This window comes from Saccostrea cucullata, unplaced genomic scaffold (genome assembly GCF_032062105.1).
Source record: "Saccostrea cucullata isolate Sc308-1 unplaced genomic scaffold, CSIRO_AGI_Scuc_v1 ctg4921, whole genome shotgun sequence".
NCBI classification, from domain to species: domain Eukaryota; kingdom Metazoa; phylum Mollusca; class Bivalvia; order Ostreida; family Ostreidae; genus Saccostrea; species Saccostrea cuccullata.
The window spans coordinates 5,927-31,597 of record NW_026930423.1 but is presented as its reverse complement, the minus strand read 5'-3'; the positions used below and the strand labels follow the sequence as shown (position 1 = coordinate 31,597).

The following is a 25,671-nucleotide window of genomic DNA, read 5'->3' as shown; positions in this document are numbered from 1 at the left end:
TTTATGTTCGATAAATCCTTTATCATAGAATATAGAGCGATTTGATCATTGATTTAAGTATAATATATTCAGGTATATGTATTTATATCCTCCAACTTCCATATATCTTGAATAAATATAGGCATATTACCACGGATTAATATATTTTGCATTAGCGTCGGAACCCGGGGGGGGGGGTAGGAGGGGATTAACCCCTCACCCCACCCTTTTCCCTAAAGATATAATAGTCTAGACATTGGACATTGCTGCGTAGGCTTAGCCCCCCCCCCCCCCCACTTTCCATACACATGTTGCAATATAGGCTTAAAATGGGGAAAGTGGTGTGTTTGGAAAAAAAAGGTTTGGAGTTCAAACCTAACCAACCCCCCCCCCCCACGTAATTGGATTTTCGTGTTAAACCAATGCACATTTCCTTTTTTTATTGCTTGTCAGATCTTTTTGAAGGTTTAAAAATTCCTTATACCTACAAACACCCCCCATTTTCAATTTGCTTCCGTCGCCAATGTTTTGAGCAGATTTGTACCGTACTAATTTTGCATTAAACTGCCAATACATGTACATGTTCAATGCAACTTTTGCAGGAAAAATGTATTAACATTGTAAAAGTTTGCTACATGTTTACATTTAATAAATTACGTGTAATTGGTAGCAAATCACAATTTGAAACGCATATACATATTCATTTAATTGCGATTCAACAGAAGGAAACAAGATTATTATTTTCCAAGGCAGATGTTAAATCGTGAAATGTTGGTAGTAAAGTCTTTGTCGGGGAAATAATTACTACAGCTTAAATAATCCTTAATACTAAAATTAAGTAAGTTAAAATAAAATCATTAAAAAGAAAGTCTTTAACCTCAAAAACGTTTAATTTATACTCTCATACTGCATTGATGTTTTAAAAAGGGCTGAATGTGATGAGCACCGGAGACCTTAATACATGTACATGCAACAACCTGATTCAGCGATTTTATACATGACCGAAATTATATTGTTTTCAGGAATCCAGAACTCCAGAATCTTCGTTAGTACATGTAGAAAAACCATGCACAAAATAATAATAGGTTGGAATAGGTTTGAAAGTTTTAAAAGTGTTCAAACAATTTGTATGAATTTGTAACAATGTGTGTTAATTATAACATTTAAGTGATGTATCATGTTTGCCATTTTTACATTCGGTGTTTTGTATATAACCCCATCAAACAGATTATGAAAAGGTCGATAAACATAATTATGTTCAATCTGTTTATTTCTCAATCATGAAATATTTTAGATAGTGGGACTGTAACTTACAATGTATGTGAGCATCAGTAAATTCAAGACGAAATTAGTACGAAGTATCCAAAGAAATAGAGCAGACACGGGACACAGAAGAAAGGGGGGGGGGTCTACATTTTTTGTACAACATGAGAAGGTGTTTAACAATAAAATAAATTTAGAAGCTCAAAAGGTCTTTCTTCACAATATTCATTTTAAATCAACAGCTAAAACTAATTCCGGAAGAAGTGTCCAAATCAAATACTCTGTGTCGTATCTATAGAGAATGCTTTAAAAAAAACTAAACTTATCTATTTATCAATAAAAGTTCACTTTTTATCTATATAAACGGCAGCGTTAACTGTCCCAACCCAGTTTACACCGTTTACATTGGGTTAAATTCATTCGATAAGTAAAAGAGAAGTAATTCAGGTCAATTTTCATTGCATCGCTATTTAAATAAAAATACCTTAGTTTAATGCTCCTGTTAAATTGCATGTGCATTACGATATCGATGAAACAGCTGGACATTAAACAAAAAAAAGCTATCTTTAAAAACTTGTTTGTTTGACCTTTTAAAATGAACCGACTAAAATCTTTTTAAAACTTCCAAATTATTCATTCTGGGATTTTCTCATCCTATCATCAACTTTAATGCCTTCAATCTTTTTCAACACTGAAAATTTCCGACAAAAAAAAAATTCGACCTACCTAACAATGTAATTTTTTAACCCGAAAAGGGAGAAGGCAAACAAACTTCATTTTAAAAACGGCCTTACAGGAATTTTTCAGCCACCACTGGAAATCTTTAAAAAATACACACTTAATTGTGAAAACGAGATATCACACAGCCACTTGACGGAGAAAAATTTTTTAATAAATAAACTACATCAAATTACACCCAAGAATCTTTCTTATTGTATAGAGAAAACAACACCCCCTGTTCTATTGCAGAGAGTTTCTCTCAAGGAGACGTTTTTACGTTGCATTTACCTTGTTGACTTTAGACGCGTCTTTTGACGTTACGTCATAATAGACATAAGGGAGGTTTTTGCTTGGCGCGTCACATATAATTATTAAATAATTAGTATTTATTATGTTATGGGTCAGAATAACCCTAAATGCCAGCAAAGATCAATAACAAAATTTAAACTTAACAATAATCTATTTACAGTAATATATAATAAGTATATGAAACATAAAGTACAAACTTAGCAAGAATCTAAAAACACATACATCAGAGTGTCCGTTTCTGCACACAATGTCTCAGTGAAAATATATATCCCAGTTATATCTCAATAGTGCTTATACGACAAAGTATTATTATGCATCGAATTGACAGGGTATTTATACAGTAATATAAATCTAGAATATTCTAGAAATTGTTAAAACATGATATTACTGGAACAATCTGGACATACACAAAATTTAAGAATGTTCTAGATAAAATGACCAAACATGTTGACCACTCTGGAATGTTCAAGAAACTAAATGTTACTAATAATATACAAGATGAAACAATACAAATACAACACATCTCAAAACACCTCCCCCCTTAAAAAGTTTGAATGTCAATGAAAACTTATGATATTAAAACATAGGTACATTAATACAAAATTTAGTATGTTTACGATACTCTTGACAAGGCATCTGCAATAACATTGTCTTTGCCTTTGATATGCTTAATTGTTATGTTGTATTCCTGTAACAACAAACTCCATCTAGTCAGTCTTTGATTCTTATTTGACAATTTATGCAAAAATGTCAGGGGGTTGTGATCAGTATACACAAGAATTGGATGCAAAGTAACATTCAAATAAACATCAAAATGCTGTAAAGCTAACAACAAAGCAAGGCATTCTTTTTCAATAGTATAATAATTTCGTTGACATTTTGTAAGTTTCTTTGAAAAATAAGAAACAACTCTATCTGCATTATCACTATGTTCTTGAAACAAAGCTGCCCCGATTCCAACATCACTAGCGTCAACAGTAAGCTTAAATTGCTTAGAAAAATCTGGAGTTGACAGAACTGGGTTGCTCATCAGGATAGATTTGATTTTATGAAAGGATTTTTCACAGTCCTTTGTCCATTCAAAGTTAACCCTCTTTTGTAAAAGATTTGTAAGTGGACTAACTACTGAGGAAAAATTTGGACAAAATTTTCTGTAAAACCCAGCCATGCCCAAAAACCTCATTAATTCTTCCTTGTTTGTAGGAATCGGGATCTTTGAAATAGCTTTCACTTTAGCCATTATGGGTGTAACATAACCTTGACCTACTTTATGACCTAAATACTCTACATAAACATGACAAAATTCGCTCTTCTCAAGATTCACAGTTAAGTTTGCTTTAGCTAAAATGTCAAATAAAGCACGCATGATTCGGAGATGTTCGTCCCATGTGTTGCTGTATATGACGACATCATCAGTGTAGGCCTCGCATCCCTCAAGGTCTTGAAGAAGGGAGTGTATCATCCTTTCGAATGTAGCCGGTGCGTTTTTCATGCCAAAAGGCATTACTTTATACTGGTAAAGTCCATCTGGTGTAGCAAAAGCAGATATTTCTTTTGCTCTTTTTGTTAACGGCACTTGCCAGTAGCCTTTCAACAGGTCAAATTTACTGACAAATTTCGCATTTCCAATGTTGTCAATACAATCATCGATTCTAGGTATTGGATATGAATCAAATTTGGTAACAGAATTCACCTTTCTAAAGTCTGTACATAATCGGTAAGAACCGTCCTGTTTTGGTACAAGAATACACTGTGAGCTCCAATCACTTTTATTAGGTTCAACAATGTCATTGTCCAACATGTACTGCACTTCCCTTCTTAGGTACTGCAATTTTATTGGATTCAGACGGTACGGATGTTGTTTGATAGGCAGAGCGTCGCCAACTATAACATCATGACAAGCTGCATTAGTTTTCTTTGGAACATCCGAGAAGATTTTATGATACTCATTCATCAAGTTTTTAACTTGTTCTTTTTGGTGAATGTTCAAATGTCCAAGTTTGGCATCAAAATCAGCCAAAATTTCTGAGTTTTTCAAACGAACACTCTGATTACAATCTTTCTCATTCATTTCTACACTCGTATCACTTTCAATATAATTTTGAACAGTCTTAGCATTGGCTAAAGTGGAAACTGGTTTTACAGAATTTCGGTCACACCTTTCAAAATACTCTTTTAACATGTTAATGTGACAAACCCGTTTCTCTTTACGTCGACCTGGTGTCTTAACTACATAGTTTACATCACTGATCTTGCTTTCAATTTCATAAGGACCATAAAATCTGGCCTGTAAAGGATGACCAGGAATAGGTAAAAATACAAGAACCTTATCACCTGGTTTAAACACCCTATTTCTGGCATCTTTGTCATACCACATTTTCATTTTCATCTGAGAATTCTTCAAATTTTCTTGTGCTAATTCACAAGCATTGTAAAGTTTTTCTTTGAAATCAGACACATAATCTAAAAGATTAAGATCACTAGTCTCAGTCAGCCACTTTTCCTTCAACAATTTCAAAGGACCCCTAACCGTATGACCGAACACCAATTCAAAAGGACTGAACCCAAGAGACTCCTGGACTGCTTCTCGTGCAGCAAATAGCACAAGATGAACCCCTTCGTCCCAGTCTTTTTCATATTGGTAACAATGGGTCTTCAGCATTGTTTTTAGGGTTTGATGAAAACGTTCTAGCGCTCCCTGGGACTCAGGATGATAAGCAGTTGATCTATATTGCCTTATACCCAACTCATGCATGACTTGCTGGAACAACCCCGACATAAAATTTGAGCCTTGATCCGACTGAATTGCCTTGGGTGCTCCTACAAAACTGAAAAACTTGGTTAGGGCCTTAACTATGCTCTTTGCCTTTATATTCCTTAGAGGTATGGCTTCAGGAAATCGAGTGGATGTACACATAATGGTAAGTAAATACTGGTTTCCAGATCTGGTCCTAGGCAAAGGTCCTACACAATCCACTAATACTCGACTAAACGGTTCTTCAAAAGCTGGAATGGGTTGGAGAGGAGCAGATGGTATCTTCTGATTTGGTTTACCTACCATCTGACAGACATGGCATGACTTGCAAAACTTCGAAACATCCTTTCTTAGCTTAGGCCAATAAAAATTACTCAAAATCCTATTATAAGTCTTATTGATACCTAAATGACCAGCCATAGGTGTATCGTGAGCTAAACTCATGACATCTCGACGATAAGCAGCTGGGACCACTATCTGGTGAACAACACGCCACACTTCATCTGGAGAAGCATCAGGTGGTCGCCATTTTCGCATAAGGATGCCATCTTTCATATAGAAGCATTCTCCAACTTTAGTAGCCTCTTCTGGTGGAAGTGCCCTCTTACTAAGTTGAATGATATCTGGGTCTTTATGTTGTTCAGAAAGTAAACGTTCTCGGCTGAGGATGTCCTTGCCTTTGCTAACTAGTGGATGCAACTCATCATCCTCACCACCAAATTTTGGTAACAGTTCTTTCTTCTCTTGCTTCTTGATATTGTGTGGTTCCATGTTTGTTTGAGTGCCATTAAGGTCAGATAAGAAAGTGTCATTCAAATCAATATCAACAGAGGAATTCGTCTCGACAAAGGCTTGAATATGGTCTGCCTCCATTTCTCGTCTTCTGGCCATCGCCAGCACAGGCTGGATAAATGTCATCATCTTCATCATTATACATGACATCTGGAGTGATCTTCTCACAAACTATAGGATCTGGTACAACTTTTCCACCAGCCAGATCGTTGCCTAGCAACAAAGAAATGCCTGGAACGGGAAGAGTAGGTCGAACACCTACGATAACAGGTCCAGTAACTAAATCTGACTTCAAACTAATTCTATGCAGGGGAACATCAATGACGCCTAGCTCCACACCCTGTAATAAAACTGACACACCAGTAGAAGTCTGCTCAGACAAAGGAAGCACGCCCTCTAACAATAACGTCTGTGCAGCACCAGTATCTCTCAAAATCTGGACAGGTTTTATTTCGCTAGAGTCACCGAGTGAAACAAATCCCTGAGACATAAAGGGCTTATAATCCTCCATAGAATAAATAGAACTGGACTGTGAACCCTGGACATCAGGAGTGTCAGAACAAATCGAAACTAACGCTTCTCTATCACCTCTAACTGCCGCACAAGCATGTGGTTGAGTTTTATCAAAATCATTTTTTCTCTTAAGTTTAAAGCATTCACTGATCAGATGACCCTTTTTCTTACAATAACTACAAGTAGGAAGCGACCCTATTCCAGACGATCCTTCAACACGTCCTGAACCGGACTTAAAACCACCTTGGGATGGAGACTGGGAACTTGTGAAAGACTGAGACCCTGAACCACTCTTTTTATATGTGTCTGAATTGGTAGAATTACTGCTAGTCTGAGATCTTGAAACAAAATTCTTTTTATGAGACAGAGCATAAGTATCAGATATGACTGCTGCCTCTTCAAGAGTTTTCACATTCTTATCTTCTAAATGTGTTTTCAAATCTTGAGGAACACATTCCTTAAACTCTTCTACCAGGATGACTTGGCGCAAATTAGCAAAAGTTTTATCAAGTTTGTTAGATCTAAACCAGTGATCGAATAAATCTTCTTTCTCTCGTGAAAATTCAACAAATGTTTGATTATCAAACTTTCTATACTTTCTGAACTTTTGTCTATACGCTTCAGGTACTAATTCATAGGCTTTTAATATTGCTGCTTTGACCTTCTCATAGTATGAACTCTCAACTACCCCTAGTGCAGAGTATATCTCAGCCGCTTTTCCAACCAGTACACTTTGTAACATTGTTGACCAAACATTTCGTGGCCATTTAAGATTCTCTGCGACCTTTTCGAATTGTGGAAAATATTTGTCTACAGATTTTTCTTGAAATTTTGGAACTAATCTGATATTTTTTGCTGCATCAAATTCAGTTTTGACAACTGACGGTTCTGGTTGGTTCTGTAATTTTAATTTCTCTAATTCAAAGTTCATTTCACGCTCTCTTTCTCGCTCTTGTCTTTCTCTTTCTCGCTCTTGTCTTTCTAATTTGTCTAATTCAAATTTTCGTTCACTCTCTCGTTCTTCTCTTTCTCTTTCTAATTTTTCTCTTTCAAATCGCATTTTCTCTAACTCTAATTGAAACTGATATTCTGCCATTTTATAAGAGCCTAACTCTGATTTAACTGTATATTCTGGAAGATCGTATTTTTCAAAGATGTTTTCTTCTACTAGTTTGTTTGCAACCTTAATTCTAATGTCTTGCTTTTTCTGAGAGGATTTAACATCTAACCCAAAATGCAAACCTAATGCGATCAAGTCATCCTTTTTTAACGTATCAAAAACCTGAACACTTGGTGAACTAAGAAAGTCTGTGACCAAAAACACCATGTTGATTTCTGCTGGCTTATAATTAAATTTAAGGTTCAATTAACAAAAATTCTGACAATAAACTGCAAAAGTGCAAGAAATTCTTTATCCCGGACGAGCCCCCAATTCTGTTATGGGTCAGAATAACCCTAAATGCCAGCAAAGATCAATAACAAAATTTAAACTTAACAATAATCTATTTACAGTAATATATAATAAGTATATGAAACACAAAGTACAAACTTAGCAAGAATCTAAAAACACATACATCAGAGTGTCCGTTTCTGCACACAATGTCCCAGTGAAAATATATATCCCAGTTATATCTCAATAGTGCTTATACGACAAAGTATTATTATGCATCGAATTGACAGGGTATTTATACAGTAATATAAATCTAGAATATTCTAGAAATTGTTAAAACATGATATTACTGGAACAATCTGGACATACACAAAATTTAAGAATGTTCTAGATAAAATGACCAAACATGTTGACCACTCTGGAATGTTCAAGAAACTAAATGTTACTAATAATATACAAGATGAAACAATACAAATACAACACATCTCACAACAATTAAATGAGACAATCAGATAAAAATAATATGTACTGGTAAATATTTAATACATAATTATACAACTATTAACTACCGTAGTAAAATTACAGAACAAAATTAGTTTATGTTCACTCTAAAAACGTTTGACGTTGTTGAAAAACACACGACGTCATTATGAACCTGTTAAAGTATCTTAGATAAAAATGAAGAAAAAACCTACTTAGAGTAGATATAGGACCATAAAAATTCATATTTGACAACTTCTAATCTTACTCTTTCAAAATTCATGAAGAACTGAAAATGTGTAAAAATTGCCATAAGGACCCTTTTCTCATGGGCGCAATCATTTATTTCCCATTAATCTACTATACAAAACCCGCTTAAACTGATATTGTTATTTTTAATATCATGGAGAAAATAAGCTAAACAGTTGAAGTCAGACGTGCTAAATATTTCTTTCCACAAATCTAATTATACCATAAATATATTTAAATAGCTTGAATTTTACGTGCGGCAAGAAACGCAATGATACTAGATTCTGAGCTTAAAGTAAAAAAAATCACATTTTCTGAAGATCAATATCTTTTATTGGTACAGATTATCATTTGAAAAAGAAAAAAAAGAAGAAGATTTTTCTGCTCTTGAATGCACAAGATACGTCATAGTAAACTTATATCGACTGCAATTTTTCTTTTTTTTATTTCAAAGCACCATAACACATAACGGGGGTCAAAGGTTACAATGTGTAATAGGTGTTTTATTCTGACGTCAAAAACGTTCAATGCCGTGCAAATGCAAAGTCATAAGCGAAAATAAAAAAAATGATTATTTAAATTGATTGTTACTTACGTTAAAGATAATTCAAGTATTCTAAATAGTTCTAAATAATAAATTAAATTTGAAGAACAAGACAAGTAGTGAGAAGAAGTAAATATATGAGAACTGATTCATTATTTTTTGAAAGATGTAGTCCAATATCTGCAACGATCTGTGCAAACGAATTTTCATAACGCGCGCTGGCGTATTACTAAATATGTTTGCAGATATCTTTGCATTTATAAGACTACATCTATTAAAAAACTAATTCATTACTTAAGTAATGACACAAAAATCGATATATGTGTTAAGTTTTTCTCTACAATGAGATGTGTAGACCATTGTACATAAATTGAAAAAAATGTAGACTACAACTTTGGATTTTTAGCTAAATGAATCGGAATTGTTATCGGAACTAATGATAAAGATTCAAGATGTTTTTCTGAGACAAAGGTGGTCTCATACTGCAGCTTATGATGAATGCGGCCGTAAGCAGGTCAAATACCAAGGTCAAGAGATTAATTATTTTTTGTACAAAAAGAAAACTCAAAATGAGTCTACCTTCGAGAAATAAAAATCATAAAAGCAGCAACAATTCAATAATAATAACAAAAGTCAGAGATTTTCAAAAGTAGACCAAACTGGACAAGGTCAAAGAGTCAATAATAATGATGCGCAAAGGAATTTCAGAAAGGCTACACAGGTGAAATATAAAAGTCACGGAATCAAACATTACCAAATTCTGACCAGTTTTTTTTTTCAAAAGAAGTTAAAGTCTGAGGCACGAATAAAAGGATAAAACTAAAAATATATATTGGTATTCCAGAGAAGCTCTTACGCCAGGAAATATACCAATAAAACAGTAATCCCCTAGCACTAATAATTCAGGAGATACGGTTAAAGTTAACGTTTTTAAAAAGTTGGTCAAAGCCATCAGTTCAAGGTCAAAGGTCATTATTGAGGAGTATGATATCACTTGATTTAACCCTTCAATAGTTATGGCTAAGATTAACATTTTTAAAATTTCTCCAAAAGTGAGTCAAACATAATGATCAGTCAGAATGTCAAAAATATATGTACGCCTGGAAAAGTTTTTACACGTGGAATACAGGAGTGAAAAATTAAAGCCATAGCTAATTTGACCCAGGCTTAAATTTCAAAATGAAATTCAAAATAAGGAAAAAAAAATATACCAAAGGATAGGTCCTTTCATATTATATACATCTGTGGAATATGAAATCCATAGCTCAAACCAATTAAAGGCTGTAATCAGGGCTAATTGATTTCCCCACTTACAGATAAATCAGGAAAAAAATCACAAACAAACAGACAGATGGATCGACCGTCACAGCAAAATATATTTGCCTCTTTTTGGATTACGGATAGAAATTAATGAAATTTTTGTATGTATGGTGAAAAGAGATCACAGCGTAAGTTTCCTTGGGAAGATAACAAAATACCACAATATAATGCACAGTCTGTCTTTGTGTGTATGTTATTCATAGTTTATTTAAAACATGAGGATAAATCTAGATCTCTTCCGAGGAGACGAATATACGATCCGACGTTAACTTGAGAAGACTCCATTTAATGATTTAGAACTTTTTACACCCTCTCAATGAAATTATATAAAGAAAGATAATGGTTACAATTTTTTTTTTAATTAAAAGAAAATGAAACATGATGTAACAGAACACTCTTCAAGATCCAAATAGAACGGCGAATCCTCACAAATAAAGGGGAGTTTTAGTCCGACTTCTCCTGTGTAGTACGTGTAGTTTCTCTCAGTCACCCAGCGCCACCCGCCGTCGATATGATAAGTCAAAAGGAGGCCAAAGATTGGGTCAACTGCTGTCTCGCCCTCATCGTTAGGATTCCAGTTCTGATACGTCACTGGTGTCCAATTATCAAAAATGAGCCTTTCATTGTCGGCAAATGTCAAATGTCAAAACATTGGCACGAAATTCAAATGAACCGTTGAGATCAACTTCTGCAGGAAAGGACAAGAGAAAAATTATATCATCCTCAAATTTGAAACACCACATATACACTATGAGTTGTTGCTTTAAATCCTGCATGCTCTAAAAAAATTATAAAATTTGATCTGCTGTATCCAAATTCAATACACATTTGAAGGGAATGTATTCTCATTTTTGCGTCGTGGTATATGTAGCAATGGAATATTTTCTAACGAGCATAAGCAAACCTAGGCCAAACCTTATTTTAGTTTGAATAACAAAGGAACATAATGTTTATGGATAAAATTAGAAATTAACAATTTTGATACACTGCAAAAATATATTTTCCATATTTAATGCGCAGTTTTTTTATCTAAAAGTTTAAAATCAGATTTGTAGAAAGCAAAAAAATAAATAAATAAATAAAAAATCTTACTCTTTATCAAAGGTGATTAAATATATATATTTTTTATAAAGGAAATGCATATTAGGGAAATTTTACAAAAATATTTTTTTTTGTTATTGTATGCATGTGATAAAAATGAAAGCATGTTATAAATAAATTGCTTAATTATATATCACAAGGTATATGTGGTTTACGCCTTAAAACCTCCCAAGAAACAATAGCATGTAATAAAAATTGTTTTAAAGGTCACATTATATATAGTAAAATTACGTGATAATTAGATTGTTTAAACACCCGGACAGAAAAAAAGATTAACCATAACATCTACTATATTCTTTAATTACCGGGATGTATGCGGTTTACGCCTAAAAACCTCCTGTATTCATCCCCATACCAGACCAGAAGCTCTTCACCCGGTTCTACGTCACGTGACTTCATAAAGGAGATGATGCCCTCACACGTGATAGGGATGAAATTTTCCTGTTGATATTTGGAGGGGGACTTGACAAATCGTAACCAGTTACTGCAGGACGGATCTTTTGCATCGATTTTGTAAGGTCCATCGGTCCACTGCTCTAAATTTGAAACAATAAGATCAATGTTATTCAGAAGTAATTTATCGTGCTGAATATCTTAGAATTAGAAGAATCTAAAATAACAAGCATTCTTAGAGTATTGTATCAATAATACTGGTCCCCAACCTGCAGGGGAAACCTGAGACCTGTTAAACTGGGCGAACGTTTGCGAGCGCTCTTAAAAATCTGCATACCTCCTACAGAAATATTCGTGAGCGCTCGCTCGGTGGTACCTGTTGTACAGGCCTTAGGTCGCCTCTAAAAATTTAAAATTCCACAATTTTTTTTTTAAAAGCATCGACAAGAAACAAAAATTAAACTTGATTTAAATCTCATCAAGTTCAAGTCAAAAAATCAGCTCAATATATTCAAGGTTGTAAAAAAAAAAAAGACAATATCAAGAATGCATGTATGGCTAATAAATAATATCTTTTTTACATAACAAACGTTCAAAGTGTGTATCCATGAATGCACTTTTACAGATTAAATGTGTATCCACTTATATATTATTATCATTTTATAAGAGACAGTTTTTATATCTGGAGCCTTTTTTTTATATTAGAGATAGGCTTTATATATGAAATATTAATTTAAGAGAATTGTTTTTTTTTATCTGATGTATCCAGATATGATCAATAAACTTTAAATTGGAAATATTGTTACATGAGAAATACGCTGGATATGTTTAAGATATACAAATGTTTAATTGAATCTCTTAAAGTTCATCTCAGGAAAAAAAGATTCATTCCCGTCTTTCAGTTTAAAAAGTTTCAGCTTTCCGAAAACTTTACACTTAAGTTTGCACCTATTTCAGAGAAAAAAAATTGGAATGTTTAATAAATAGTTATTGTCATACGATGAAATTAAACTATTTATAATAAAACAGTATTCATTTTCGTATGACAGCAGTCTGCAGATTAGGAACTATTAATACTCTTTTTTTTTATGAAAACAAGACAGGAAAGGAAGAGCAACTCCCACACAATCTACTTTATTGAATTTTTTAAACAAGGTACGAAGAAAATGAAACAACGAAACTGTACTATTAAACACATGCAGGGGTTTTAATAAAGGTCTCGCGATCGTTCTTGAAATATGTTTATGCTGATAATTCATACGTTTCCGTTTGTAAATAAAAAAAAATACAACTAAGGCACAAAACATAGGATGGATTAGATATTTTCCTTTTTTTGAAGATATAATGAACTATTTTTAACGGGTAAAAAATACAATCTTTTAACCTATAGGAATTAGTTCATTACATTTTCAAATGTCAAAAAAAAAGCAAGTTACAAATTTGACCTCGTAATTAATTAATTGCTTTCTATTTTTCGTTGTTTTTACATAGTAGCCTAGATATTGAAAAAAAAATAAATGCCTTTATATTAGTGATAGACTTTTATCATATGTATCATTTATTGTAAGAAAGGCTTGTTTTTGTTTTACAAATATCTGATCTATGTTTATCACTTTTTAAACTTTTTTACTTAATTTTCTGATTAAAATCTGATGTGTCCTTATATGAGAAATAAGCTTTAAATCTGAAATATAGTTACATTAGAAATACGCTGTATATTTTATAAGATATACGAGGGTTCATCCAAATGTTCGTGGAATTTCTTTCTAAAATTTTATCGTGATTTGATGAAAGCAAACAACAATCATTTCACTGATTTCCAATTACCAATGAAGTCACGCGAGCTTTCTGAAAATGGAGAGTTGAGAAACCCGGGGGAGACTTCGACGTAACGTCAAATTAGGTATGACACGTCACGTTATAGAAGCAACTCGCCCTAATGTCCAATTTGTATACGTATAATTCTACAAAATGCTGTCGGTTTCTCCATTTTTTTTCTCAAGAAATGCCTGGGTATTCTCTCGCACCAACAGATCTTCATTTCCTAATCGTATTTCAAAATACACCCCATCTTTTCCTATGCTGTTCCAATTCCAGTAGCAATGTCAAGAACAGTATGGCAGCCGACAACGTCCATTAACGCTTTTACTTTGTCTAGGGGGATATGCACTTATAACAGGGCCTCAAAAAAGCGGCCACAGCTTTAATCAACGTCCATGGAAGTTCTATTTTCTAAAATTTCTTATGCCACTGGGAAACCAGTAACTTAATGCATTTTCCCCAAGCCTTTGTCAATAATATGCATGTTTAAGCTAGAGTTACCCCGGAATTTTCACCAAACGTATGACTTGACCGAAATTTTATGTTGTCTAACAACTTAAAGATAAACAATAATTCATCAACTAATAAACTAAATATCAAGTAAAATCAGTAAAACTCTCACACGAAAGTTTATAAAAGATCAAGGAATCGTAATAATGAAATAATTTAATTTTCATTTCAGGTATTGAGACTTAAAATGAAAATAAACGCGTTAATGTCTCCCCCGCATTTCCCAATAACCGTTTCTATGGTAACTGCCATAGAGTTACTATCAAAGATATTTAAACTGTTTTTTTTTTATTTAAAATATTCATCAAGTGTTTATATTTTTATTTGCATTTTTCAACCAATTCCAACTAAAAATAAATAAAATATGAAGAAATTCCCCGAACTTTTGGATCAACCCTCGTACAAATGTTTAATTCGATCTCTTTTATTTCAGGAAATTAAGATTTACTCCCATCATTCAGTTTTAAAAAAGTTTTAAATTTCCAAAAATTTCACACTCAAGTTAAAGTAATTCCCTAGTACTCATACGTCATAAGTATATATAAATAACAAAACCGATATCGGTATAGCTTATCGTTCCGTATTGACCGTTTTGGCTTGACTTTTAGACGGCAAGCTTAATATCCGGTGATGAAAAATAATGGCGCGTATAAAAGGAAAGTTTTGTAAAGCCACGAAGGCGGAGCGATTAGAACAATTAGCGAAGGCCAGGGAAGCACGATGGACTGAAGAACATCATTCGCAGCCCAGCAGTAGTCAGTCTACACCCATTACGGATTTATCTATTCCATATGCTGACCATGAGTAAACGGGCGCTCAGCCGAGTGGCGAAGCCGCCAAAGATTTGATTGAAACGGGGAGTATTGTGGCTCAACAAGAGGAGGTACAAGATGCAGAAGCAACTGAATTTGGGTGGCGTTGTGGTCGACGAATTGTAGAGCTAGGTAAGAAACTACAAATAAAATATATAATTTTTGATTTTTTTATTGGAAATATATGGCCACTCTCAAATCCATTTTTCACAGGTAATAGATTCTTGAATTATAAAGATGTACTTTTTTTTACATATTCAGAAGGTATACATATTTATTAATCAAGACCCAAGTACCTGTGATTTACTATCTAACTTAATACATGAGAAATGATGAACCACAAACTATTGATCTGTGGAGGTAAACAAGGAAATAGAGAAAATTATTATTTATTTTCATAATGTCATATGCTCATTGCTTATTGTTGTAGGGGTTCTTGTGACGGGTTAAAAGCCTGTCAGTTATGTGGCCACCCTCTCCATCTGAAAGATTGTGTGGGTGAGAAGAAATTTGGATTGGCTCACGTTTTGTTGGTGAGGTGTAGCTATATGGAATGTGGGCTGGTGAATGATGTTCCCACAGGAAGCAAGCATAAGACAGGCAACCGTGCAAGTGCATGGGATGTTAACACAAAATTAGCTGCAGGTAAAACTTCCTGAAATTATAACCAAAGTATCCTGAATTGTACAAAGTTTTTCTTAGAATCACTGAACATAAAGTTTAAGACCTTTAATAAGCAATTTATTTTACAGGCATGATAAATGGAGGATTTGGTGAGTCTCATATTAATGGATTGTTATCTGCTTTGAACATTCCTACACTTACACAGGCAAGCTTGAAGTCCAGAGAACGAGAAATTACACTTCATCTCAACAAAATGGCAGAGGACAGTTGTAATAAACATCTCGATGAAGAAATAAGCTTGTAAGTAATTAAAACCGCCTATCACTTACGGTATAAGGAATAAAACATACCCCTGCACAATCTTAAGAGAATATTTTTACTAATTAGTTACATCTTAGATTAATGAAATAATCAATTCCAGTGTAATAAGTTTGATTTTTATTATATGATTAATTTCAGGAGTGATGGCAATCTCACAGCTGGATTTGATGGGGCCTGGCAAAAAAGGGGAACAGGTTGTGCATACAACAGTCTTACTGGTTAGCCTTTCTTCATATCAAAATAATTTTTTGCGAATGCCAAAGAATATTTAGGAAAATCAAATTACAGAAAATACCTGTCTGACTCTCTGATTTTAAACTTTTATAGGGCATGCATCTCTTATTGGTGAGAAAACAAAGAAATGCATAGGAATTTCGGTAATGGGAAAACGTTGTAGAATATGCGAGTCAGCTGAAATGAAAGGGGTCCCTCCAAGAAAGCACAACTGTCCCCGCAACTGGTCTGGGTCAGCTAAGTCCATGGAGCCAGCAATGGCATGCGAGATGCTCCAGGGCATCATAGACCAAGGGCATAGCGTAAATAGATTTTTGGAGTCAACAATTTAATTTGATTATACATGTATAAACAGAAGTTTAGCCAGATTCGAGCAATATCTCTTAGCAAATTGGTCAATACATATTATTTAGCATAATTTGAATTTAAAATATATATAGAATAATTAATTTGTATTTAGTTATACATAACCTGTTTTAAATTTTTGACAAATTTATTTTCAAAATTGTCTTTTGTATGTGTAGGTGCAGACCTTAGTTATGGATAATGATTCAACCACTATTGCAAGGGTAAGGGCAACAGTTGATCCAACTATAACAAAAAAGTCGGATAGCAACCACACAAGGAAAGGGTTCATGGGGAGCCTCGTAGAACTCGGCAACACCTACAAAGTTTTGAAAAACAACAGAGTACGTTCACACATTGAACGTTGTTTTATGTACTGTGTGAAACAGAATTCAGGGAACTCCACTAAGCTTGCTGAGGACTTGAAAAATATAGTTCCCCATTTATATGGTAAGTTTAAATATAAATTTGCTAAACACGATCTATATGAAAATGATCATGGAATATTTTTATCTTTTGATGTTAGGATCATATTATAATATTAATGTTAAAGGTGAGCATGATGAATGTGGAACATGGTGTAGGAGTCAGAAAACCAATTATAAGCCTAAGAATCTGCCATATGGAAAGCCCCTTTCTGACCAACCCCTCCGTGTAGCTCTGGAAAGCCTGATTAACAAGTATATCCAGAAAGCTGATGAACTAGTAGATCTAGGATCAACTCAGAACAACGAAAATTTTAACCACATGGTTGCCTCTAAAGCACCAAAAAGACTGTAAGTACTTCAAATTTTATTCCTTTGTTTTGAGAGAAATATAGGTGGAATTAAAGAAGTTTTGTGTCATTTCTAAATTTTGTATGAAATAATGACAGATTTTATGGAGGTTCTGAGAGTTTAAAAACAAGGGTCTCAGCTACTGTTTGTCAAAAGAATGAGGGCTACAATTATATCACAGAGGTAGAATTAATTGTTGAAATGTTACCAAGTTGTATACTTTGTTGTTTTTATTTAATAATTTGGTTCATTTTGTTATTGTCATTTTCTGTTAAGTTTAATTAATTTTGTTTTCTTTTGCAGAGTTACCGTTTTTAGCATTTTAATTTTAGATTTAATACTTAGGTTCAACGAGACTTTTATATAAAAAGTCATATATATGAGGAAGTCACTGGGACCTTAACCTGAAATTCTTTATATCCATATAAACAACATTGAGATAAATTGCTAAGGGGATTCATGAAAAATTTCTTATAAATGAGATTTCTTTATAACACTTTTAATGTATTGCGTTCCTTAGAAAATTGTTGCAATTTGAATTTATATTACTTGTCAATGTATCTTTGATTGTCTATCTTGTAAACTTGGGTTGCAAATTTGATAGACTTGCATGTTTTATTAATTATTCAATGTGCTGTGAATTTCAGTTGAATAGACGATGTCAGCTGTCCCCTGGAAGGTTTACAGAAAAATTGACATCTAAACTAGCCAGAAAATTAAAAAGACAAAGGTTGGCGCAGGCTCAGAAGAGTGTTAAACGACGCCGGCTGCAGTTGAAAAATGAAAGAACATCAAAAGATGCCACCCAGTCTGTACTCGAAGGTATTATTTCATTTATAATAACAAGAAATTTAAAATAAATTCTGATTGATAAGTTTAGAAACTGAAATATTTCAAATAATACACATAGGTGCAACATACAGCTCAAAGATAGGACTGGAGGAATCAGTTGACTTGGAAGACATCAGCATGGAGCCGAAGTCTGTGTGCCTAGAAGGCAGTTCATTTATAGTTTTTGATCTTGAAACAACTGGACTAGGTAAGTGTTCACTTATAATTCAAATATTGGCAACAAGTTTTCCTTGTCAGATTTTTTTTAGCAACAATTATTTTAAAAAGTTTTTATTTGATGGCTGAGCAGTTTATGCTAAAATTTAAAACTCTTTCTTTGATATAGACAGGTCTTCAGAAATCCTTCAGATAGCATGTGTTTGTGGTACAGAAAAATTTAATGTATACATGAAACCAAGATGCTGCAGCATCAGTATTTCTGCATCTGATGCAACAGGTTAGTATAAAGAAGTTATAATGTTAGCAGAAAATAACTTTTGAGTCCTCCTTCCATCTATTGTTCATTACAAAGTATTTACAGATTAATTCAACATGGTTTTCATAAAACAGGTCTCACATATGTTGGAGGCATTTTGAAACACAATGGAAAAGCTGTACAGTCAACATCAGCATCTGAAGGACTTCAGGATTTCCTCAGGTTCCTGTCGCGGTTTCCGGATTCCATTTTGATAGGACATAATATCCAAAATTTTGATTTACCTGTTCTCCTACACCAGCTGACCAAATATAACCTTATGAAGGACTTTGAGGGGACAGTATCAGGATACATCGATACTCTGAAGCTTTCAAGAAAAGTTATCCCTAAAGCTGATGTCGGAAACTATAGACAACAGAATCTTGTTCAGAAACTGTTGGGAGAAACCTATGAAGCCCACGATGCCATAGCAGATGTTTCTTCTCTACAGAAATTATTTGATCTGAAACTAAAATCACACTGTGATAGTGATGATATATTTCATTTGTCCTACTACAGTTGTAAGGAATCTTTGGATCCACTTGTGAAAGCAAAAGTAATTTCTTCTGTAACATTGAAGAAACTTATTAGCCTCTCTCTAACTATGACAAAACTGCAGGTTATCCACAAGCGAGATCCCCAGAATGGAATTCACAATGTGTTTAGTGAGAACCTACCGAACTCTAAAAAACCAAGAGTTTCAAGATCAAAAGCTGTAATTGGCAAAGTGGTACAGTACCTTTCTAACTTGTAAGGTTTTTTTTGTTTATTTACCTCATGCTTTATGCAGGTTATATTTATACATGTAACATCTAAACTGTTTCAAAATGTGCTCTGTAGTTAAACTACTTTTACTTCACACAATATATGTACACTCGGTTGGACCTCACCATAATGGAGAGTTTTACCATGAACTATCTGGCATGTGAAATATGTAAAACTCTATACATTTGTTGTATTTCACTCTTATTTGGAGAGATTTGAACACATAAAGGTTGTTAATTTGTTTATATGTTGACACATATGTGATTTGCCAGGTTTCCTGTATGATGTTTTAATGGGGTACCCATAGTTTTTTAGTCGTGGCTTAAAATTTAATGTGATGACATATGAATTTTATCTCTTTAATCTGTTCAGTAGATGTCTATCTTTATTTTTAAATTGATTCTAAAAGTTTGGCTCAGAGGAAAATTAAGAAAAATGCGGTTAAGTATTTCTTTCTGTCATGGCGTGTTTAATTTTATTTGGTGGGCATGTTGTATAAATAGTAAAAAAAAATATTCTCCACTGCATCTATTCCATTAAGATAAACAATTTTTATCATAAGGATACATATTGACATAATTTAGCAAAGTATGGACAATGTTTTTAAATTAATATATATTTTGTGAATGTAAATGTAAATGTATGCTTATAGCAGCAAGAGACGAAAATTGAAGTTATGGGGTATGCCTGTATGTTGGACTGTAACAGTAAAAATAATTTGATTACATCAAGTTTTCTTGTGTTTTTCTGTTTAATGAGATGTTTGTTTGTAGATTAAAAACAGTTTTAACTGAATTGCTCAGATATAATCAAAAGCAGGGATGTACCTTAACACCTATCCCAGAGAAAAAAAAAGTAAATTGGAATGCTTAAAAAATAATTATTGTCATACGACAAAATCAAACGACAAATGATAACTGATACTAACAGACACTAACTATTTTCGCATGAGGACTATTGATTACTATTAAAGCTAGTTATTTTCATGAAATCAAGACAGTTTTTTCAGTTTAAGAAGTATTTTATTCATAATATACAAAGTGAACAATATGAATATGGATTGAACAGCCGGCCAAGGGCCTATATTAGTTCTCTCCATTTGAGATCAAGGTACAAATAAATTACTGTACGTATTTTAAGTTTCATAAAACATGTATTATAAATTAATATTAAGAGAATTATAAAATAAAGAATACATAATTGAAGAAAATTGAGGGAAAAAAGTGCATAAAGAAACAATTATATATTTTTTTAAAAAATGATGGAAAAAAACAAACAAAAAATAAAGTAAAAAGAATATAGAGAGGAAGGTTCAGACTCACATTTGTATGTTTATGTGTATTTTCAACCTAAAGGTCAAGATTGAAAGACATGCTTCACATTATTTATTATATTTTCTAATACTAAAATGTTTTAGTGTTTTTTTAATAAAATTATGAACTAAAAGGCAGACAATCATAACCTGATAATACAATATTGACATCTCTTGGTATGACATGGTCACTCATGTATGTAATTAAAGAGTTCCTGGCAAAATAATAACATGGGCATTGAAAGAAAAAATGAACAGAGTCTTCAAAACAATAACCACAATTTAAGCGTTTAGGTGAATCAACTAAGTTATGATGAAACAAGTCTGCATTAAGATTACTAGAGAAGTTTCTCAACTGACAGTGGAGTATATTTGATTTTCTTTGTCCATAATTGTATAATTTTGATTTTGTTTTATCTTCAACATTTTTATTTTGTATACACTCTTTAAACCTTGCTACGCTTGTTACAGATTTTAAGCTGACTGGCAAATCATTCCATAATTTAATTGTAGATGGTAAAAAGCTATTGTAATATGCAACTGTTCTAGTGATTGGTAAGTGATACAAATTATTGCCTAAGTCGTAATTATGTGAAACAGGTAGGCCATCGACCATTTCTTGCAAATATTCAGGTGTATAATCATTAAGTATTTAGTACATAAGTGTAAGCTTATGTTTTGTTCTTCTTTCACTAAGCCTTTGCCATCCTAATTCATTATACAATTTTTGTTTCAAAGAATTGTGCCTTAACCCAGTAATGATACGTCCAGCCTCTATTTGCACACTCTCTAATAGATTACTCTGTTCCTGTGTGCAATTATCCCATACTACATGTCCATATTCTAAAATATGCCTTATAAAAGCAATATAAATACTAATAAGGGAATCTCTGTTTAATTTGTATTTAAAGGTGCGAAGAACATTTAAACGTTGACATGCTTTATCATATATTTTGGATATGTGTTCAGACCAACCGCCATTTGATTGTAAGTCCAAGGTGGCAGTGACTTTGCTGTTGTTTCATGTAACTATTTATATAACCAAATGAGATTTGTGGATGAGCTTTATTTGACCGAGTAAAATTAACATTTACAGTTTTTCTAGGGTTAAAGTCTACCATCCATTGTCTGGACCATTGTTTAATTTTTTCCAAGTCATTAATTAAAGAGACAGTAGGGGCTTGTGTATCAGAGTCTACAATTACAAACAAAGAAGTATCATCTGCATCCTAATACCGAGCCCTGTGGAACGCCTGCATTTATACGTTCTCTAACTGAGGAGTACCCCTCTAATAAAACTTTTTGTTCACGATCAGTAAGATAGTTTTCAATTCAATCCAATATATTTCCTACAATACCATTCTGCTTAGGCTTATATAATAGCCCCTTATGCCAGATCTTATCAAATGCTTTTGATATATCACAGAAAACAAGTCTTACATCTTTGTCTTGGCCTTAACTGCTTATAAAAGTATTGTATATTTCTAGAAGCTTATTTACGGTGGAGTCCCCAGGTTGGAATCAAGACTGATTCTTGGATAAAAGATTATGATCCATAATCCATCATAAAGTTGTGGAGATGTTTGAAAATAATTTTTTTCCATAATCTTACAGAGAATACTAGTTAAAGCAATAGGTCTGTAGTTTCCTGGTTCTTCAGGACTACCTTTATTTTTATAAACTGGTGTAATATTTGATAATTTCCATATATGAGGAAGTGTTTGCTGGTTAATGATGCATTAAACAATTTTGCTAGGGGTGCAGTGATAGACGGAATTATATTTTTCAGTATATGTGGAGAAATATCATCTGGTTCTGGGGATTTGATGGGTTGATATTATGTAATTGATCCTCAACTTTTTGGGGTGCAATGTGAATTGTGTTTATTGAATATGGTGGACCTGGCCCTTCAGGGAGTAGTTTGGATTCTGTGCTGACATCAATATGTGATGTTTCTGCAAAGTGTTTATTAATTATATTAGCTTTATCAATAGGGTGTATATAAATTCTACCATTAGATTTTATTGGTGGGGGTTTAGTTTGTTTTTTAGAAAATTTAGTAATATACTTTACAATTCGCCACCATTTGCCAGATGGTATTGTTCTATCTTATATTTGTGAGGTAATTTTTTCTTTATAGACTTGTTTTGGTTTACGTATCATACTTATTACTTCATTCCTTAAATGACGGTGTCTACTCCATTGATGTTCATTATTATTTGCTTTTGCTTTATAATGTACTCTATTTCTTTGTCGCATCTTACATCTGATAGCACTTGTCATACAATGGTTTATCTGATGGTCTAATGGTCACTACTTTTTGGGGTATATTTTTGTCAACATAATGATTATATATCTTCAAAAAGTTATCATATATGCCATTGATATTGTGTGTATTAAGTACCTCTCTGTCCCAATCAACATTTGACAAATCTGTGCATAGTTGTGAGTAGTTAGCTTTTGTGTAATATTTTAGTATCTTTTATATGAGTGCTGCTTAAATGTTTTAAAATGCAGATCAACACCAACTGGGCTATGAGTGCTACAAAAAGGTGTTAAGATATTTACAGTTTCTATTTTTTCAACAGCATTGGTAAACAAGACAGGAAAGTAGGAGCAACTCAAAAACAATCTACCTTGTCGATTTTTTAAACAAGGTACGAAGAAAATGAAACTGTAAAATTGTACTAGTAAACAAGTGCATGTGTTTTAACTAAAGGTCTCGCGATCGTAATTGAAATATCTTTATGCTGATAATTCATACGTTTTCGTTTGTAAATAAAAAATCACAACTAAGGCATAAAAGGCACATAGGATGGATTGGATTTTTTCATTTAATTGAAGATATAATGAACTAATTTTAACGGGTAAAAAAATACAATCTTCTAACCTTTTGAAATTAGTACATTATATTTTCAAATGTCAAAAAATGAGCAATTTACAAATTTATATGAAGCGTCAAAGTTGGCGTCTTTGAAAGAAAAAAAGAATTATAAGAATGGTCTTAATCATCAGAATCAGTATAAGGTCTTCTATTGGAAACGGTAGACCATAAATATGACTTTTCGTTCCTTTACAAAATCCGTTGGAGGAAATTTATTATGTTCCTAACCATAATCAAAGTTTTAACCTTGTTTTACCACGTTTCAAGTCATGTTCCAAATAAGTTGACACAAAACTGACATAGTGGACAGTAAAATCTCTCTCTCTCTCTCCCCATTTAAACATTTTTATATTAGCCTACAATATGATTTATAAAAATAAAGAAAAAGTACTGTAAATTCGGCATGTTTCCTTTAATCTTAATGACAATCCAGAAACTAAAGAATGAATCAGTAAATAACATAACGTGGATAAATACAAAATTGGTTCCGGAAATAAGTTAATATCATAAGCAACATTTTGAGGCTGTTGGCATGTTGACGCATGTAATTTTACAAATTGAAATTCAATTAAAGATATAGTATATTATTAAGATTCTACAATTAAACAATCCAACACATTTTCCCCCTCCGAAAACATATCTGTATAATAATTTAACCTTGGAATTTACATTTTTTTTTACGTTTTGAGCACACGTTTGAATGCAAAAATTTCAAATACTTTTTTTTCGAATTTTTAAAACACTGAAAATGACATTTTGAAGGCAGTGATGATATCCATAAGCTGGCAAAGTCGAATAACTCTCACTTCTATTTCACCATTACTTTACCAATGATACAATTTTTTATGATCTCTGACGCCGATGAGAGGAACATTTACAGACTCTTTATTGAAGGTCCAGTAAACAATACGACATATATATATATATATATATATATATATATATATATATATATATATATATATATATATATATATATATATATATAGAGAGAGAGAGAGAGAGAGAGAGAGAGAGAGAGAGAGAGAGAGAGAGAGAGAGAGAGAGAGAGAGAGAGAGAGAGAGAGAGAGAGAGAGAGTTGGTTGATTATCTCCTTAATTATATAACCATCAATTTGCTTAATTGCCTAATGCCTTTTTAATGTCAATGCTATTTGTTTGATGTTTTGTTGTCTCATTTAAATTTTATATTTATGAAAACCAAATACTCTTAAAGAGGTTTGATTCATTTGCATAATTAGATGTACGGAATCCTTTTTAGTGTGTTGTGAATAAATAATTATTGAAATACGAGTGACGTAAACATGTCCTTTTCAAACTCAACACTTGGTTTAACACATAATTCTGAACATTAATATTTGTTTAGTCCGTAACTTATACTTATATTAATGATAACTAATAGCTCATAACTACATGTGTTAACCTTTTGGGTAATAGATTTCTACAGTAGAAGGCACTTCCCCTTTACTCAGTTAAATAATTCATAAGTGAAGAAGAATTAGATAAATTATATCCAATCTTTATGTACTTGTCCCAGTTGACAAAGCAGGTTATAACATTGTCATTGCTTGTGATTTGTTTAATTCAGCGGATGCAATGCTCTTGTCATCAAATAGGATATATTATTAACCGGTAAGTGAAATACTGACTGTTGCACTCGTAGTAATTGTAAGGACATAATTTTCACATCAAATTGTCGATAGCTTTTTTACGTTTTTATCATGATAAGGAGCAGTCGGAGAGTGTGTCAGTCTGCAGGGAATGTTCACTCATCACAGACCATTTCTTAGATGTTTCAAAGGTCAATGTTTGCTAAGCTACTAAATTGTATTATTTGAGGAAACTGTTGACTTGAACACTGTTCGTAATCTGTATATATTTCCCTGTAAGTAAATCAATATAGAAATCATGGAGATTCACGACCCACAAAACACTTCCTTAAGATGGACGCATGTATTTCCATGTGTTTATCATCACAAATGATACACAACTTTGTATTCAACGTTAACTAGTATTATTAATAATAATACCTTATTTTAAGAGGGTGACTCTATAAGTTCGAGCACTAATCTAATCTTCCTTGGACCTTTGTTTAAAAAAATGGAATAATACACAATAGAACATTCAGTAATGTTATATATGGCACAACATAC

At 32.9% G+C, this 25,671-nt stretch overlaps 1 protein-coding gene across 1 annotated transcript; it reads left to right on the top strand.

Annotated features, from left to right (window-relative positions):
• The first annotated feature begins 15,798 nt into the window (after positions 1-15,798).
• Positions 15,799-20,149, top strand: LOC134228511 (uncharacterized). The gene is made up of 10 exons (XM_062710170.1): positions 15,799-15,875; positions 16,035-16,114; positions 16,224-16,432; positions 16,655-16,925; positions 17,029-17,251; positions 17,350-17,434; positions 17,767-18,073; positions 18,162-18,290; positions 18,429-18,539; positions 18,653-20,149. Exons 1-10 carry the CDS (start codon positions 15,829-15,831, stop codon positions 19,309-19,311), a joined length of 2,121 nt encoding a protein of 706 aa, XP_062566154.1. The 5' UTR covers positions 15,799-15,828; the 3' UTR covers positions 19,312-20,149.
• The last annotated feature ends 5,522 nt before the right edge of the window (positions 20,150-25,671 follow it).

What these genes read in the sequence shown, in the direction of transcription:
- LOC134228511 (XM_062710170.1), top strand. Translation starts at nt 15,829, where the DNA reads ATGGCAGAGGACAGTTGTAATAAACATCTCGATGAAGAAATAAGCTT. An exon ending in TGCATACAACAGTCTTACTG is followed by an intron (nt 16,115 to 16,223) that starts GTTAGCCTTTCT and finishes AAACTTTTATAG; the next exon opens with GGCATGCATCTCTTATTGGT. An exon ending in CACCCAGTCTGTACTCGAAG is followed by an intron (nt 18,074 to 18,161) that starts GTATTATTTCAT and finishes TAATACACATAG; the next exon opens with GTGCAACATACAGCTCAAAG.